Genomic DNA, 14,668 nt, shown 5'->3' with positions numbered 1-14,668 from the left:
AAAAGAGTACAGTTAGATACTATAACAGAAGATGTCTGCAAGCTCTTTAGATTTAGAGCATAATTTTCTCTCTTCATCTTAACACACTCCATCATTGCGGTAGAAGCAAACCTCTGTACCTGTTCAGTTTCAGTGGAATATATGTTACCTTACTGGCATTGTGGGATAGCAAACAACAGAGTTGGCCTGCAACCTGCAAAAAAAGGAAGGAGCATAAATATACATGAAGAACAGAATGAACTTTTTAGATGTATCACAATAATACCAGATATGTGATCTCTCATAAACATATCTATACATGACCAAGGACACATCACAATATGTATCGATATTCTTGACCAAAGTAACACAATGATTGACATAGCAATGAGAAAGGAGATAAATCAGACCATTGTCAGTATTGAGCCCAGCATATAGAAGCCAGATGGCATAAACAAGCTGCATATGAGTGCTGCTTCTGTGTTCTGTAGCTTTGATACGACTTAAATAAAAATCAGTGCAACATACAACTGCTGTGGCCTTGAAGGATGTCTCCTGTGAAATGGGAGTGTAAACAGCAACAAAGCAGCGTTAGTTTATGTTGTTTTATTTCAACCAAAGTGATGAGAGAGAGGCAAGCAGCAGCAGAGATGCAGCCTGTCGCCAGGATGACCACAGCCACCGCAGCAAAGGGACGGGAGAACGAGGAGTAGCAGGGAGCTGTGGAGCACTCAACACTGCAAAACCACAATACACAGTCTATCCCATCATGCATATGTGGAAACAGGGAGAGGATAACAGAGAGCGGTGAGGAATTTACTCTGTGGTCATTATCTGTGCTGGAAAAGCATATCAGGTCAGAGATGAAGAGGAGGGCAGGGATTGGTTGTAACATGAATAAAAGAATAAATGAGGCAAGAGGGATGCCGGAGAATTCTGGTTGCATCTCAAACTCCTCCCTTCATCCTGCACACTGACCACATTAAAATAATTTGTTCTACTGCATCAGGTGAATTACAGTGTGAGAATGCATACCTGTTGCCTTTGAGTGTGTGTGTGTGTGTGTGTGTGTGTGTGTGTGTGTGTGTGTGTGTGTGTGTGTGTGTGTGTGTGTGTGTGTCTGTGTGTGTGTCTGTGTGTGCATGTTTACGCTTGCCTTCCTGCATCTGTTTGAAATGGCACTTCAGCACGCATGACTGTAATACTGCAGGGGGATTGAGCAAGTTTTCAGCAGACTGTTAGAATGAAGTGCGTGTGTGTCCGGGCCAGATGTTTCACAGAGGTGGATGGTCTATTTTGAAGATGGCCTATGAAAAATGAGTAGAAAATTAGATTACAACTGCATAAAAAAAGACAAAAAGAACACAGTGAATTTCATCAAGAAACAATGTTGAAGTATCAGTGTATAGACAGCATAATGAAGAATCTATATATTTGTGCATTGATTGATTGAAATGTGTTATTTAAGAAAATGTTTCACTCATGAAGTATTTCTCTTGATCAAGCAGATACAAACATTTTTAAACATAAATATTTATGTACATTTGAGGCTTCTGCAGGACAAACATATCAATGCTGAAGCTTCTTTCCAAAGCACATTCCATCATAATGAAGATCAGCTTTTATCATGTTTGGCCCTGATGAAAACTGAACCCATAAGTATGTCACTAAAATTCTATCAACACATGATTGGATCATTATTACTGATGTGAAAATAATAAATGTGCAGTACACACCTCTAGACACAGAGTGGCAGTATAATTTATAGATTTATTGACAAATGAACCAACACCTGAGCTGTAAAAGCGGCCACTTCAGGGAAATGTCAGACAACGTCACGGCACCATATAAACCAAGTTTGCAGAGCAGCAGAACTGATAAATCATGTTTTGCTCATTTAAACTGCTCGTCAAGTACAGAGAGAGAATGTGCGTGTGTTTGTGGCTGCATTTAAATGTTCAGAGGATTGAGTGCAATTCCCTCATGAAACTGGGAAACAAATATGGTTGACTGAACAGATAAGCACATGGGGCATGACTGTCTGCCAAATGCAGCCTACATGACAACACCCTCAGACAGACATACACACACACACACACACACACACACACACACACACACATCTGATATCATATCAGACAGTAGAGACAGCATCTGTCCTTATGTGAAGTGTTAGCAGCTCATTAAAACAGGATTAAAAGGTAGAGCCACGAGGATTTTATTTTATTTTTTTATATCAAAGAGTGATATACCAGCCAGCGTATATTTTTAACATCAAAACATAAACAAATCCCCTTTTTGGGAACAATCGTAACCAAGCTATCCGCTGCGTGGAAATTAAAGTTGTCAGTGCTCTCCTGTGTACTAAGTATAGATGAGTGTCAGCGATATTGATCTCAAATATTCTTGTGCTGCAGTTTGTTGTTGCTTATCACTTGACATACTGTGTACTCATTACTAATGCACAGCATCTGTGATAAGCAATAAAACTCCGCTAGATTCTAATAAAAATCAAAAGGTACAGGAGTAAAAATGTGCTGGTGTGTGACAAATCTGTGTCTTCCTGCCTTGCATGAAGGGACTGGCACCGATTTGTTATCTCTCATTAGAAGGTGTGACTTAGCAACAGGGGAACAGGTTGATTCCTGCAGCCCCACCATCACCGCACCTGCAACACGCCAGCTCAACACTACAACTGTGCACTAACCCAATATCTATGTGTGTCAATATGAATATCACAGTGTCCAAATTGCAGGAGGGAAGAACAGAAACTCAGACAAGGTGACCTGCAGCTGGGGAGGATTGTGTCAGCACACACACACACACACACAGATCCCTGTATTTTTCATCTTACCTGCCATGAATCAAAAATACTGCTGATTATAATGGAAAGGATATACTGTTATACCACTTCACACCTCATACCTGTAATTTACTGTTTTCTCTCCCTGTGCGGCTCCATTAATGATTGTCCCTCCCTAAGTCTTTGACATGTCGACTTCTTCTTATATTCCAGGTTAAATTTCTGCACTCATTCTTTGTCTTCATCTACTCTGCTTCACTCACTTTCTGGCAGCTTCTACCTCTCCAAATTTACTTTGCCACCCACCCTGACATCACTACCTCAATTTCCATCTCTATTTCAATTCACTTTCCCTCCCCTCCCTCTCTCGGTTAGCCTCATTCAGAAGAAGGCTTTTGTGATTGGATAGTATTTATATCAACTAGGTCCCAGTGCCACCTGGGACAATGGTCTCCAGTCAGATCCAGGTCACAGCGAGCAGAACCACTCGTCAGCTCTGCGTGGATCAGTCCGGTCCGGTCCTGTCCATCTGCCACACAAGCCAGCCTCACAGACATACAGGCTTATAGGTACTGCACCGAGTCACTCACTGGCATCTCACACACACACACACACACACACACACACACACACACACACACACACACACACACATCAGCAGGTGCTGCATCACTGCTATCATTTGCCTCACACACACACACACACACACAGAGAGAGAGACACACTCAGGTAGATAGTGGGAGATCTGGCTGACTGCACTAACCTGCATCATGCTCACAGGTGAAGCTTCCCTCTGAGTCTCGGAGAGGCTCTTGTTAAATGGTTTGTACAGCCGACAGCAACGCTGGCAGTGATGATGAGAAACAGGTAAAGGTAAGTGCGTGTACCAATGACCTGCATGCTTAACAGAAGTTTAAGATAACGTCGTAAATCCTCCAAAAATGTCCAACTATTGGCCACTTTGGAGACACACAGTAAAGATGAGCAACAAAACCAGTGTGTTGTGACAGATAGCATCATTAGCATGATATTTGCCTCGAAATGGTCCTTTCCAATGGCGATGGTGGAGCGTAACAGGCTGAAGTATCTAGTGACCAAAGTGTTGAGACTTCCTCATGAGCATAAAACACATTGCAGAGCACATATGTTGCACTTGGCTCCTCAAATGCGAGCTAACTTGACCCATCGCTGGTGCTCACTCACCGTCAGTGTTTCACAGTAACTGGAGTAGTTTACACAGGATTACAGGGGGATAATCCATTTACAGTATTTAGAGACATGAGTCGCCATCTGTCTGTATTTATCTCAGCGAGGGAGCCGTCAGCAGCGACGGACCGCAAACAACCAGCACCGTCTAAGGTAGGGCGACATTGTTTGAGGGAAGTGTAGTGGAAAGAAAAAAGATAACATTATTATTTACAGGTACATTATTTTGTTAGCAGCTGACAGTTTGATTGGCGACCCTCAGCGTGTCTGGACTCCACGACCTTTAAACTGCGCGCGCAATGCAGCTAGGTTGATGAGATTTGGTGCCTTCAGGTGTTGTGGTAAACTGCTGTGTTCGCCCTTGAGGTTTAGTTTTGCGTGTTTAAGTTTAACTTCACAAAACAATGTCGTTGCATTATTAGTTATGTCGCAAAACCAGGGCTGACGTTATTGTGTTTAGCCTGCCTTACAATGAAAGGAGGGCGTCACACTGAGCCTCAGTTCATTTTGCTAATTAACTTTGCAGGTTGGATGAACAACAACAATGCGTCTTCTACCAGCTTTGGGTAGGCCTATTTACGTTTGACAAATAATGTCATAACAATCACAACAGTATCGGCTAAATGAAACCGACTGTCTATTACAATGAGTGGTGTAAAATGCGCATAATTCCTTAGTCCTCTATTTTCCGATAGCACGTAAACAAACAGCAATTTTTCAAAGGGAGCTGCGAACAAGTTAATTGTGAATACCTGTGTGTCAAACAACTCTAATAAAAACGTTTACTGGCAACGTTTTGTGTTTTTTGACGGTGCTGATGATAGAAAATCTTCCAATTGCACAGTGACTGTGAGTACTCCTTGGAGCTGTTGAATTTATTCTGGCATTGCTCTATCTAAATCGAGGGTCTAAGAGGTATGCTGTATAGATTGTAAAGCCCTGTGAGGTATAGATTTGTGATATTGGCTTGTATTTGACTAACCTGCTGGATTGTGTTGTGAACTAACTGAATCCACTCCTAGTAGATCCTTGCTGTGGTGATGTGAACCGAAAACTACATCTGAAGACTACCTGTTGCCATTGAAGTTTCCAGACCACGAGCCTGTCTCCTGTTGTCATCAGACAAATGCAGGGAACCCTTAAATCACCAGCTCTATGATCAAGCTTTACTTTCCTTATTGCAACCATTCCACTGTACCAGCAAAACTTCAAACACTATCTACCTGCTCTGCATTTGTTCAGGTGCTTTCTGTGACAAGCTCCTTCCTCAGTTTCTCCACAGTTTTTTCTCACTTCAGAAAACCTCCATTCCCAAATGATGCGGACGGACAGCAAAGGCCGAAGTGCCTCCCCTCACCGGATAACTTACAAATCCGACTTCCACGCCATCAAATGCTCATTTGACACTGGGACCAGTCTACAGCTCGGGACCAAAGCTGCTGCTGCCAAGTGTTTGGCTGTGCACCCAAACAAGCTGCTGCCCAGCCTATCTGATCCCATAGTGTCCAACACCAGCACCAGCGACCCCACAGGCAGCAGAGGTAGGATCAACAGCACCAGGGGGACCAAGATCAGAGATAACATTTTCCTCCAAATGGACAGCCAGCAGTTGAGACAAGACAGCGATCCAGTGCTGAGTTCTGGCTCCGCACCCCTCATTTCAACTCAAAATCCTAGCTTGCAGCTCCAGACCTCACCTTTCTCTGGATCCAGACGTTCAGTCATCAGCTCCTCATCTGCTCTGAGCACTGTTACCAGCATTTCTACCCCAGAATCCTCTCTGCAAGATAAACCATCCCAAGCAGAGGAAATAACAGATATCGACCGAGTTGCTCTGGCTCAGAAGTTTTCTGTAACCCGGAGGTTGTTTGAGACCAATATGATGGAGGTTGGAGGTGGTGGAGGGCAGGTTTCAAAACCTGTGATAGGCAAAGGAAACAAGGGGATGGCAAATGGAGAAGTCAACCAGGTAGATAAGGAGGAAGAGACAAGTGGGAAAAGGAGGCACACAGAGGAGGATGGTTTAGATCAAGAAAAATCCACAAACCATGGCATAAATAGGTCCTCGCTGAAGCCTCTTTCACCAGCATCACTGACAAGGCACCTTAAATCTGCTGTATTGGATGTCCCCGGTGAAACATCCAACAAATGTCCCTACGATCTTGACATACAAGACGAAACCACAGCATCACAAACAGGAGAAGGGAGGGCAGAAGGAGGAACTCTTGATCCCTGCTTGACCCCTGAGGAGACATTAAGGGCAGAACTAGTCAACATACAGAATGAGTCATCAGAAAGTGATGAGAATGAGGAAGAGAAGGAGCGGAAAGAGGACAAGAACTGGCTTCATGGGGAGGTGGAAGAGTGCATGAAAAAAGTTGAAGGAGAATGTGAGGAGGCCCTAGTGGATGATGTTTTTGAGGAGCCCAGCGTGGAAACAACACCCAGACTGAGAGCATTCATTTCCCCAGAAGAACACCAGAATGAGTTATCAGCGGGCCTGCAGTGGAAAAGAGTTACTGAGGATGGCAGAGGAGACGAGTATCCGCAGGTGAATGAACAATGGGAGGGTGAAAAGGAGGAGCAGAATAGGCATTTTATAGCACAGGCTGAGCAGAAGTCAACAGAAGAACAGGGAGACACCAGGAAAAAGAAGACAGATGTTGGAGGGAAAGAGAGGGTCATCATGCAAGAGGAGGATGTTTACAAGAAAGCAGAGGGGAAGAGGAAAGGAAAAGAGAAATGTAGACAAAATGAAGAAGAGAAAAGGGAGCGAGAAGATGGTACACCATCTGAGGAGCTCGTCACAGAGGAGGTCAAGCATGTGGTGAGCAGAGGAAAAGTAGGAGGAGGCCAAGAGGAGGCAACAGGAGATGCAGTGGTCTGTGGGATTGAGAACAAGGCTTTTGTGTATGATCAGGAAGCCCAGTCCCATCCAGAGCTTTTAGTGTCGCCAAGCCAGGACTGGGAAAATTCTCTGCATGCAGAGAATCAGCTTTTACCGGAGTGTGAGGAAGTTCCTGGTGTGCCTGAAGTGGAAGACCAGAAGCATCAGGAAGCATCGAAAGCTGAAAAGAAGAAGGTCAGGTTCTCCTCGGCGCCGATCAAGGTAGGAACAAATGATACAAACGTGAACTTCCAGCAGTCACTGATCCTTTCATTGACAGCTGCACTTGTCTGTGAAAGTCACGCTCTCAGAAAACCTCTTTCTGGTAGATTTGTGCAACTGTCAGTTCCAGCTGCTGTTTGCATCCATGCAAGAGAAGTGTTAGCCCAAAGCCATGTTTCTAATCCATTTGGGGAGGAGGAAAAGCAAGATCCCACATGCTTCACTCTGTCAGCACCAGGCTCAGAGCTGCCTTCAGAAAAAAAAATCCTGTGGATGTGTCTGGTATTAATCTGGATCAATTCATAACAAACAGTTGTAGTGGCAGTCAGTGTAGTATCAGTGACTGTCACGAGGAAGTTGTGTGTGTGTGTGTGTGTGTGTGTGTGTGTGTGTGTGTGTGGCGATCTTGGCAATCCTATAATTACGCTTGCTCATGTCTTTGCGCTCCATGAAGCTCTCGCTCTCTGACTCTCACACACGCTCACTGACAGATTTGCCGACATAAACAGTGTCTTGTTGTGTCAGTAGCTGCAGATGGTTCTCTTTATGGTCTGCTCATGGTGAACACATGCACTAGATATGAAAACACAACAGTGTTTCCAACAGGCCTAAATTTGACAACAGTGCTAATCTGTATTGAGGCCATTTCAGGAGCTCAAACTGTATACTGGATGGTGTTTTCCAGGTGTACAGCATGTATTCTAATGAAACGTACGACAGACACAACGAGGATGTTGACCCTGTGTCCGCCTCAGCTGAGTTTGAGCTAGAGAAGAGAGTGGAGAGGATGAACGTTTTTCCAGTGGAGATAGAAAAGGGTTTGTATCTGCTCTCTTTTCTTCTTATTTTGTCTGTTTGGTGTCAATATGCATTTCAGGATGTAATGTCTAAAGCCAAAAGAAAAAAAGAAAAAAAAGATTCAACTAGTCATATCTACATTAACATTATTAATATGAGAATAAATTCCTAATACCTTAACTACCTACTCGTTTTCCTCTAGGAGAGGATGGACTGGGCATCAGTATCATTGGAATGGGTGTAGGTGCCGACCAAGGACTGGAAAAACTGGGAATCTTTGTCAAGACAATCACTGAAGGAGGAGCAACAGAGAAGGATGCAAGGTCAGCTTCCACATTAATCTTTTCTTTGATTGACTGGTTTCTTTTAAAGAGACCAATGACCGACACACAATATTCTCTGTTGTCTGTATGTGTTTGTATGTGTCAGGATTCAGGTGAACGATCAGATAGTGGAGGTGGATGGAGTCAGTTTGGTTGGAGTGTCTCAGCTGTTTGCAGCCAGGATCCTCAAGAATACATCAGGCCTCGTCAAGTTAGTTACCACGTAACGGTGCAACGATGGTGTTCATGTTTTTTTTAAGGGGCTGATGTTGTCATGTTGAATTGTTCCTCTGTCCCACGATTTCTGTACAGTAGTTGTAGATTGCTGTTACTTTGGAGGAATGGCTTAACATTCTGTATAGTCTTTACCGATTTATTTAGAAACCTGGGCATCACTGTATATTTTTGGCCTCATGTTTGATATGACAATTTCAAAAACTGTCTAAATGATCAGTGGTAGAGTCTTCTGAGACTTTTTAAAGTGAGCTACAGAACTGGAGTTATTTAAAGATGAAGGAGTGGTAGTGTGATAAATATAACTTCACAGATGTATTTTTAAAGGACCATGCTGGGGAAGTTGCATGTTTTAACCAGTGAATCACGTAATATATACTTTACATTACTGCCAATTTTTCGTAAGTGTGCCATAGTGTTTACATTGTCTCCAGCCTTTTACATACCAACAAAAATCTCTCCATTAGTGTCGCAGAAATGACGACAACAGCGGATTTAACATCAATATTTTCACTTCAAGACTGTTTTTGTCTTTCACAACAGATCTTTTTCTATAAATTGTCTCAAAACCAAATTTGTGAATGGGATGCTTTTTCACACCTCAAAAATGTGGGATATTGGAGTGTCTATGAATGCACCAACATTATGATAATATAAGATATTGCCATAGTATTACTATAGTATTACTATAACTAATAAAAGTTATTAGGCTGAATTCTATTTCCATCCCTCCCTGATATGATTCACTGTCATTATTGATGTTATTGATAACACCTGTGCTTAATGTCTGCCGTCTGTCTCACAAAAAGATCTGCTTCAGTGTTATGTGATCAGGTAATTGCTTGCAGCTTTGACTGATTTTTGTGTTCTGCTGCAGGTTTTTGATTGGTCGAGAGAAGGAGGGGGTGGAAAGCGAGGTGGCTCGGCTTATCAATGAAAGCCTGGAAATGGATAAAACAAAAACCATGAAGGTGTGTTTTCTTACAGAAGAGCAGTGATTGAATCGTAACAATAGCTTGTAATATTTATTGTACTGTTTTTCTGTCTTTGTCAATATATGAAGAGAGAAAGAGGAGGCAGCGGAGAAGAGGAAAGTGATGGCAGCATGTCAGAGAAGTGGTTGGTGGATGAAGAAAAGGAGGAGGATGAAGAGGAGGAGGATGTGTCTGTTCTTTCCAGTTTGGAAAGCTACCAGCTCTGCCTCAAATACCAGCAGGTACTTTGCCCTCAATTTTTTTTAAAAGAAAAATACTCTCAAACCACAAAAATACTAACACTCACAGAGGTATTTAGAGTAGAAGACAAAACTAAATTCAAGACATTTCACCTCAGTTTGTACTGTGTTTGTATGTATTTAAGATTGTCAGTAATAAAGTTTGCTTGATATGTGAAACTATTAAAAGTGTATATGCTTTCTTATTAATTGCAATCCAACCAAACGCATTCATGTATTTGCTTTTCCACTCTTGACTGTGAGTATAGCTTCAATCAAAACTACGAAGCAGAACAACCCGACTTCAGCACGCCAGAGAAAAGGTAGGTCACTCAGTTGAAACTTGGAGCTCTCTCTCTCTCTCTGTCTCTCTCTCTATCTCACACTCACTCACTCACTCACACATACAAACCAATAACAGTACTCACTTTGATACACCACCTTTGCATCCAAATTCGGAAACAGTCTGACCCATTTAACTGTGTATGAGATGGCTCGATGTGGAGTTATTAGGACACGGGCCACGTTCCAACACTTCTCCACGTCAGCCCTGCTTTTCTGCCTTTGCCTTGAAGTAATCACCACTGTGACATAACTGGGTTGGTGAAAGCCTTTCAGAAGAAAATCTGGCTTTCTTCTATCCAACTGTGTTAAATCTGTCAATACTTCATTTGTTGTATCAAAACTCTTGAAGTAAGAAGACAATATTCAGGGTCTCAGCTAGGAACAGTTTTGTGATGGTACCAAGATGAAAATCTCTTCTAGATGCTCTTTCTTTCTTATTGTGCTTATGACATTTATTACATACATGTATTTAAAGACACGCATGATTTTTTTTTTTGCTGTATGTATAGTTAAGGACTCGGGAGGAGCAGCAGGCATGTTGGGAAAGCCACAGAGCTGAGTTGGAGCAAAGGGTGGAGGATGAAGAGGAGAAAGCCGACAAACTAGAGAAGTACGGTGGTTTGTCTCCATTTGTGACCATTTTTCTCAAGAACATGTCATAGTGTATTTTCCCAAAGTAGACGTGAGGCTGAAAGGCTGCAGTAGAATAGTCATGTTAATAAACATAATGAAGATGATAATGTTCGTTTGGAAAGTGTTTGTGACACTCTATTTGTCAGGTATTGGCAAGAGGCCCAGACACTGTGCAGAGTTGTCAGCCAGCGACTGGCGGATGCACAGAGCCAATCAGAAAGCCTGGAGATCAAATACAGCAAGGCCAAGAGACTGGTCAGAGAATACCAGAGCAGGTACTCATGAAATCCTGTTATCACTCACAGTTGGGATTATGGTAAAAAAAAAAAAAAAATTACCTGGGCTGTATTTTGTAAGGTAGTAAAATCGTGCGAGCATTATACTCACTCACTCTCTCTCTCTCACACACACACACACACACACACACAGAATTAAGCTTTTCAAATGATGTTTTTTTTTTTTTTTTTCCAGAGAGGAAGAGCAGGAGAAGAGAGAAGCAGATTTGAAGAGAGAAATGGAGGACAGAGATAAGCAGCACAGAGAGACTGTTGAAAGGCTGGTGAGAGGAGACTTCTTAAGCCTGTTTGGATTTACTCCACTGAAGCCATTTTTCTCTGTAGTCATTGTTTCACACTTTTTATCACAGATGGCACAGCTTGAGAGAAAAGAGGCTGGACCCGAGAGAAATAACCATTCAATGGACTCTTCAGTCACAGGTAAGCATCTGTATCACTGTGACAACGGAGTGTACCGCTTATTTGACTGAATGTCTCTTTGACTTTGTGGAGCTGCTGCCTACGAATATTTCTGATGTCAAATTACTTTTATGGATTCTGAGTTTATTATAGTTTTTCAAACTTCTTGAATGAAAATATGCTTTTTTTTTTTACTGCGCTGAAATGCTTTGTGTCTCAGGTTCAGACTGGTATCTTCAAATTCCTGATACAGGACGGTTGGACTCCAGCGCTCACATAGCCAGAGCTCAACTAGCCCAGAAATCCAAGCGGCACCCACCCTCACGAGACAAGCTGCGAGAGAGCTTCAGAAAGCAGGTAAGAGTTGGAGCTGAGAAATACAATAGCAATGACTCGCACTAAATTTGATGTTTCCAACTCCCGCGCACACACACACGCACACATGCGTGTCTTTTGTAGCTGCAGGAAGAAGCAGTCCAGAAACCACAGGAGAGCCAATCACTGTCTGCTCCCCCAGTGGTACCAAGCAACAGAAGTGACCTGTCCAGTACCTCCTCATTCTCTACCTTCAGTCTTCAGCCTCCCACCAGCTCCATTTTCACACCTCCCATCTACATCACTGACACTGTCACTCCCTCGCCATGCAAGTCCTCAGCTTCCAGAAAGTCCAAAAGAAAATTTCCTGACTTCAGGTGCAGGATTTCTGTCTTTTTCTTTGACTTATAGAAACATAACCTAATCGGATAACACAAAATCTTTTTTCACTTGTCCCTCAGTATATAAGCCGTAGTAGTGTATAGATTGCCTTTCAGCCTCATCTGGTCTAATATGGCACTGACTGAGCTGTTTACTGGTGCTGTGCTTTTTCCTGACACTTTTAAAGACTGGAGTGACTCTTTTTCAGTGGCCTTCGCAAGACTCTCAGCAAACGGAGAAGTGGAAAACACAGCAGAAGGTCTATTAGCAACAGGTGTGATAACATCAATCATCCACACAAATAAAACCAGGCAGTGTGTGTGTTTTATACTTTGCACAGAAATAAGCGGTAAGGTTAAATTGTCAGATGATACGAGTGCTGACTTTTACACACTACACAGTATTTAAACTCACTTGGTATCTTCATATTCACCTGCTTTTATTTGCATTTTTAATTTATGTACCAAAAAAACCGAAAGGACACATTAGAAATTCAACAAAAGGAGAAATGGCTCTTGGAAAGTTATTTTAATACACGGCAACCTAAAATGTTTATGCCTTTTTTTTTTTTTTTTAAACATACAGTATAAGACATGCTGTTTAACTTTACACCCAAAAGATGGATGAGAAAAATTTGAATCAAAATATGTAATCTTGATACATTCGCATAAATGAAGTTGAAAAAAAGGGGCTGATTAACATTTTCTTTTTGCTACAAACCTGCATGATATTTGAATGAAAACATGCCTTCCATCAGGGGGTCATGTGGCGACCTGCTGGATGAGCCCACTGGAGTTTCTCCATCCAGTTCAGTCACCTCCATGCCGTCATGCCTGCCCTTCCCCTGGTTCGGAGAGCGGGGGAGAGAAAAAGAAGAGGAAGCAGAGAGCAGCAGGGAGAGGCTCCGGTCCGTGTCCAGCAGCAGTTTGCCGTACCTGACCACCACAGGCAGAAGAGATCAGGTAAGAGAAGAAGAGGGTGCACCTGACCCCACGCAGGCTAGCATGTACTTTAGGCTCACAGTCTTCTCGGCATCATATCCTTCTCCTTTCACAGCTGTCTGATCTAAATATGCCTCGATATCTCGTACAAATAGAAATCCTTTTTAAAACAAGCATATATGCGTAAGCATGCTGTAGATGCCAAATATGTAGGCAGCCCAGGATTGTTTCTGTTGGTTCCAGAGTATTGGCTCTCCGGTGGGCAGCTCCAGCATGGTGGGTCATGTCTCTGATCACTCCCTCTCTGGACACTCTCACACTTTCACCTTTTCCTCCACTGAGGTGAGTCTATCCTTCCCTTTCCTTCTTCTTCCCTTTTTGCTGCTATCTTTCCCCCCACAGGGCCCTCTTTGTCCCGTCAGTTTTGTCAAGCGTGCTCTTCTTTACTTACAGTTCCCTTTCATTTCTGTCCATCTCTTCTCCTGCTACTTTCTCCGGTGTCCTGTTTAAGACCTTGGACGACAACCCAGTTCCCACCACCACCACCAACAACAACAATCAGTGGCAAAGTCGGCCTGTCTTGGAGTGGAGCAACCAGCAGGTGTGTCTGTGGTTAGTCGCCATGAACATGGATCAATACACGTCTGCGTTTTCTGCCAGAGGTGTAGATGGGACACAGCTGCTCAACATGGACAGTGACAAACTCAAGGTGAGCCGATGCGGTTAGATGTAGTTGACGGAAACAAAATATTTTATCACGTTGTCGCCAAAGCTTGATTGATTTTTGTATTTTAAGTCCATTTTATCACATTACGTAGACTAGGAAATTCTGATCTACATGTTTTAAAAGTTGTTTTATTGCCTTATTATTTACAGTTATTTGTTCAGGACACTGGGTTGAACCTGTTGAGGAAAAAAAAAAATGTTAACATCTCTTGTATACATTTGAATTAAGTTTTTGTTGGAGGCTCATCCTGAATGTGTAGAGAATCCATGACTTCACATTTCTCTGTTGTCAGGCTCTGGGTGTGTTCAGCCAAACTGACCGGTCCTCCCTCAAGAAAAAGCTGAAGGAGATAAAGAAAAGGGAGGAGAGGGAACAGAGGAAAGAAGAGAAGAGGCTAAAAGGGGAAAAAGAGAATGCAGTTTTTGACAGGGATGGTGAAGTGAAAGAGAAGGCATGGATGATCAGGGAGGAGAAGTCTATAAAAGAAGTCAGACGCACTGGTAAAACTGTGAGAACCGAGTCGCTTCTTTGAAGGACAGACAGACGTGCAGTCAGAGACACACCAACAGCCAGCAGCACGAGGGTGTGTTTGCAGGAATACACTTGAACCCGTTTCGATTGAGCCACTGCACACATCCTCTACTGTTCCCATCTTAATAGTTGTCGTTTAAGATACCGAAAACCAGTTGGGATTCTTCAAACCAGAGCAGAGGTTAACTCCAGCACCAAAGTTAAAACTCACAGCAAATCTATCTCTGTATTTCGCGTGTAATGTGTATGAGGATTAACTGTCCAACAGTGTTTTTTTTTTTTAAGTGTAAACCATAAATTGTCCTTAGAATGATTTTAATATATAACAATGTGCTGATTTACGCACGCAGGCATTTGCTGTAAATGCTTTTTTAATGTATTAATAAATAATTATTTAAACTTCCTGCGGTTGCCTCAAGCTCTCATTTAACTTCA

General features: G+C 42.7%; 1 protein-coding gene across 6 annotated transcripts; it reads left to right on the top strand.

Annotated features, from left to right (window-relative positions):
• Window positions 1-3,277: 3,277 nt before the first annotated feature.
• Window positions 3,278-14,637, top strand: LOC138202799 (neurabin-1-like). 6 transcript variants are annotated; one of them, XM_069157072.1, is made up of 19 exons: window positions 3,279-3,649; window positions 5,011-7,097; window positions 7,783-7,915; window positions 8,098-8,218; window positions 8,325-8,429; window positions 9,330-9,423; window positions 9,516-9,668; window positions 9,935-9,988; window positions 10,520-10,620; window positions 10,790-10,918; window positions 11,115-11,202; window positions 11,290-11,359; window positions 11,559-11,695; window positions 11,798-12,030; window positions 12,243-12,308; window positions 12,792-12,996; window positions 13,219-13,317; window positions 13,487-13,684; window positions 13,995-14,637. In XM_069157072.1, exons 2-19 carry the CDS (start codon window positions 5,304-5,306, stop codon window positions 14,232-14,234), a joined length of 4,020 nt encoding a protein of 1,339 aa, XP_069013173.1. In that variant the 5' UTR covers window positions 3,279-3,649; window positions 5,011-5,303; the 3' UTR covers window positions 14,235-14,637. The 6 variants fall into 6 exon arrangements, 5 of the variants coding, with proteins under 5 accessions (XP_069013174.1, XP_069013173.1, XP_069013170.1 ...); XM_069157069.1 differs by having other exon boundaries at window positions 3,279-3,655; window positions 5,014-7,097; XM_069157071.1 differs by having other exon boundaries at window positions 3,279-3,655.
• Window positions 14,638-14,668: the final 31 nt, after the last annotated feature.

Source organism: Embiotoca jacksoni, unplaced genomic scaffold (genome assembly GCF_022577435.1).
Source record: "Embiotoca jacksoni isolate LCO1_2020_lvr unplaced genomic scaffold, fEmbJac1.0.p SCAF_22, whole genome shotgun sequence".
Lineage (NCBI taxonomy): Eukaryota > Metazoa > Chordata > Actinopteri > Embiotocidae > Embiotoca > Embiotoca jacksoni.
This window is presented reverse-complemented; position numbering and strand designations above follow the sequence as displayed.

Bases quoted from the DNA above. Each gene is read 5' to 3' on its own strand.
- LOC138202799 (XM_069157072.1), top strand. From the start codon at position 5,304: ATGATGCGGACGGACAGCAAAGGCCGAAGTGCCTCCCCTCACCGGATA. The intron at 8,219-8,324 runs GTCAGCTTCCAC...TGTATGTGTCAG, and splicing joins GCAACAGAGAAGGATGCAAG to GATTCAGGTGAACGATCAGA. The intron at 11,203-11,289 runs GTGAGAGGAGAC...TTTTTATCACAG, and splicing joins GAGAGACTGTTGAAAGGCTG to ATGGCACAGCTTGAGAGAAA.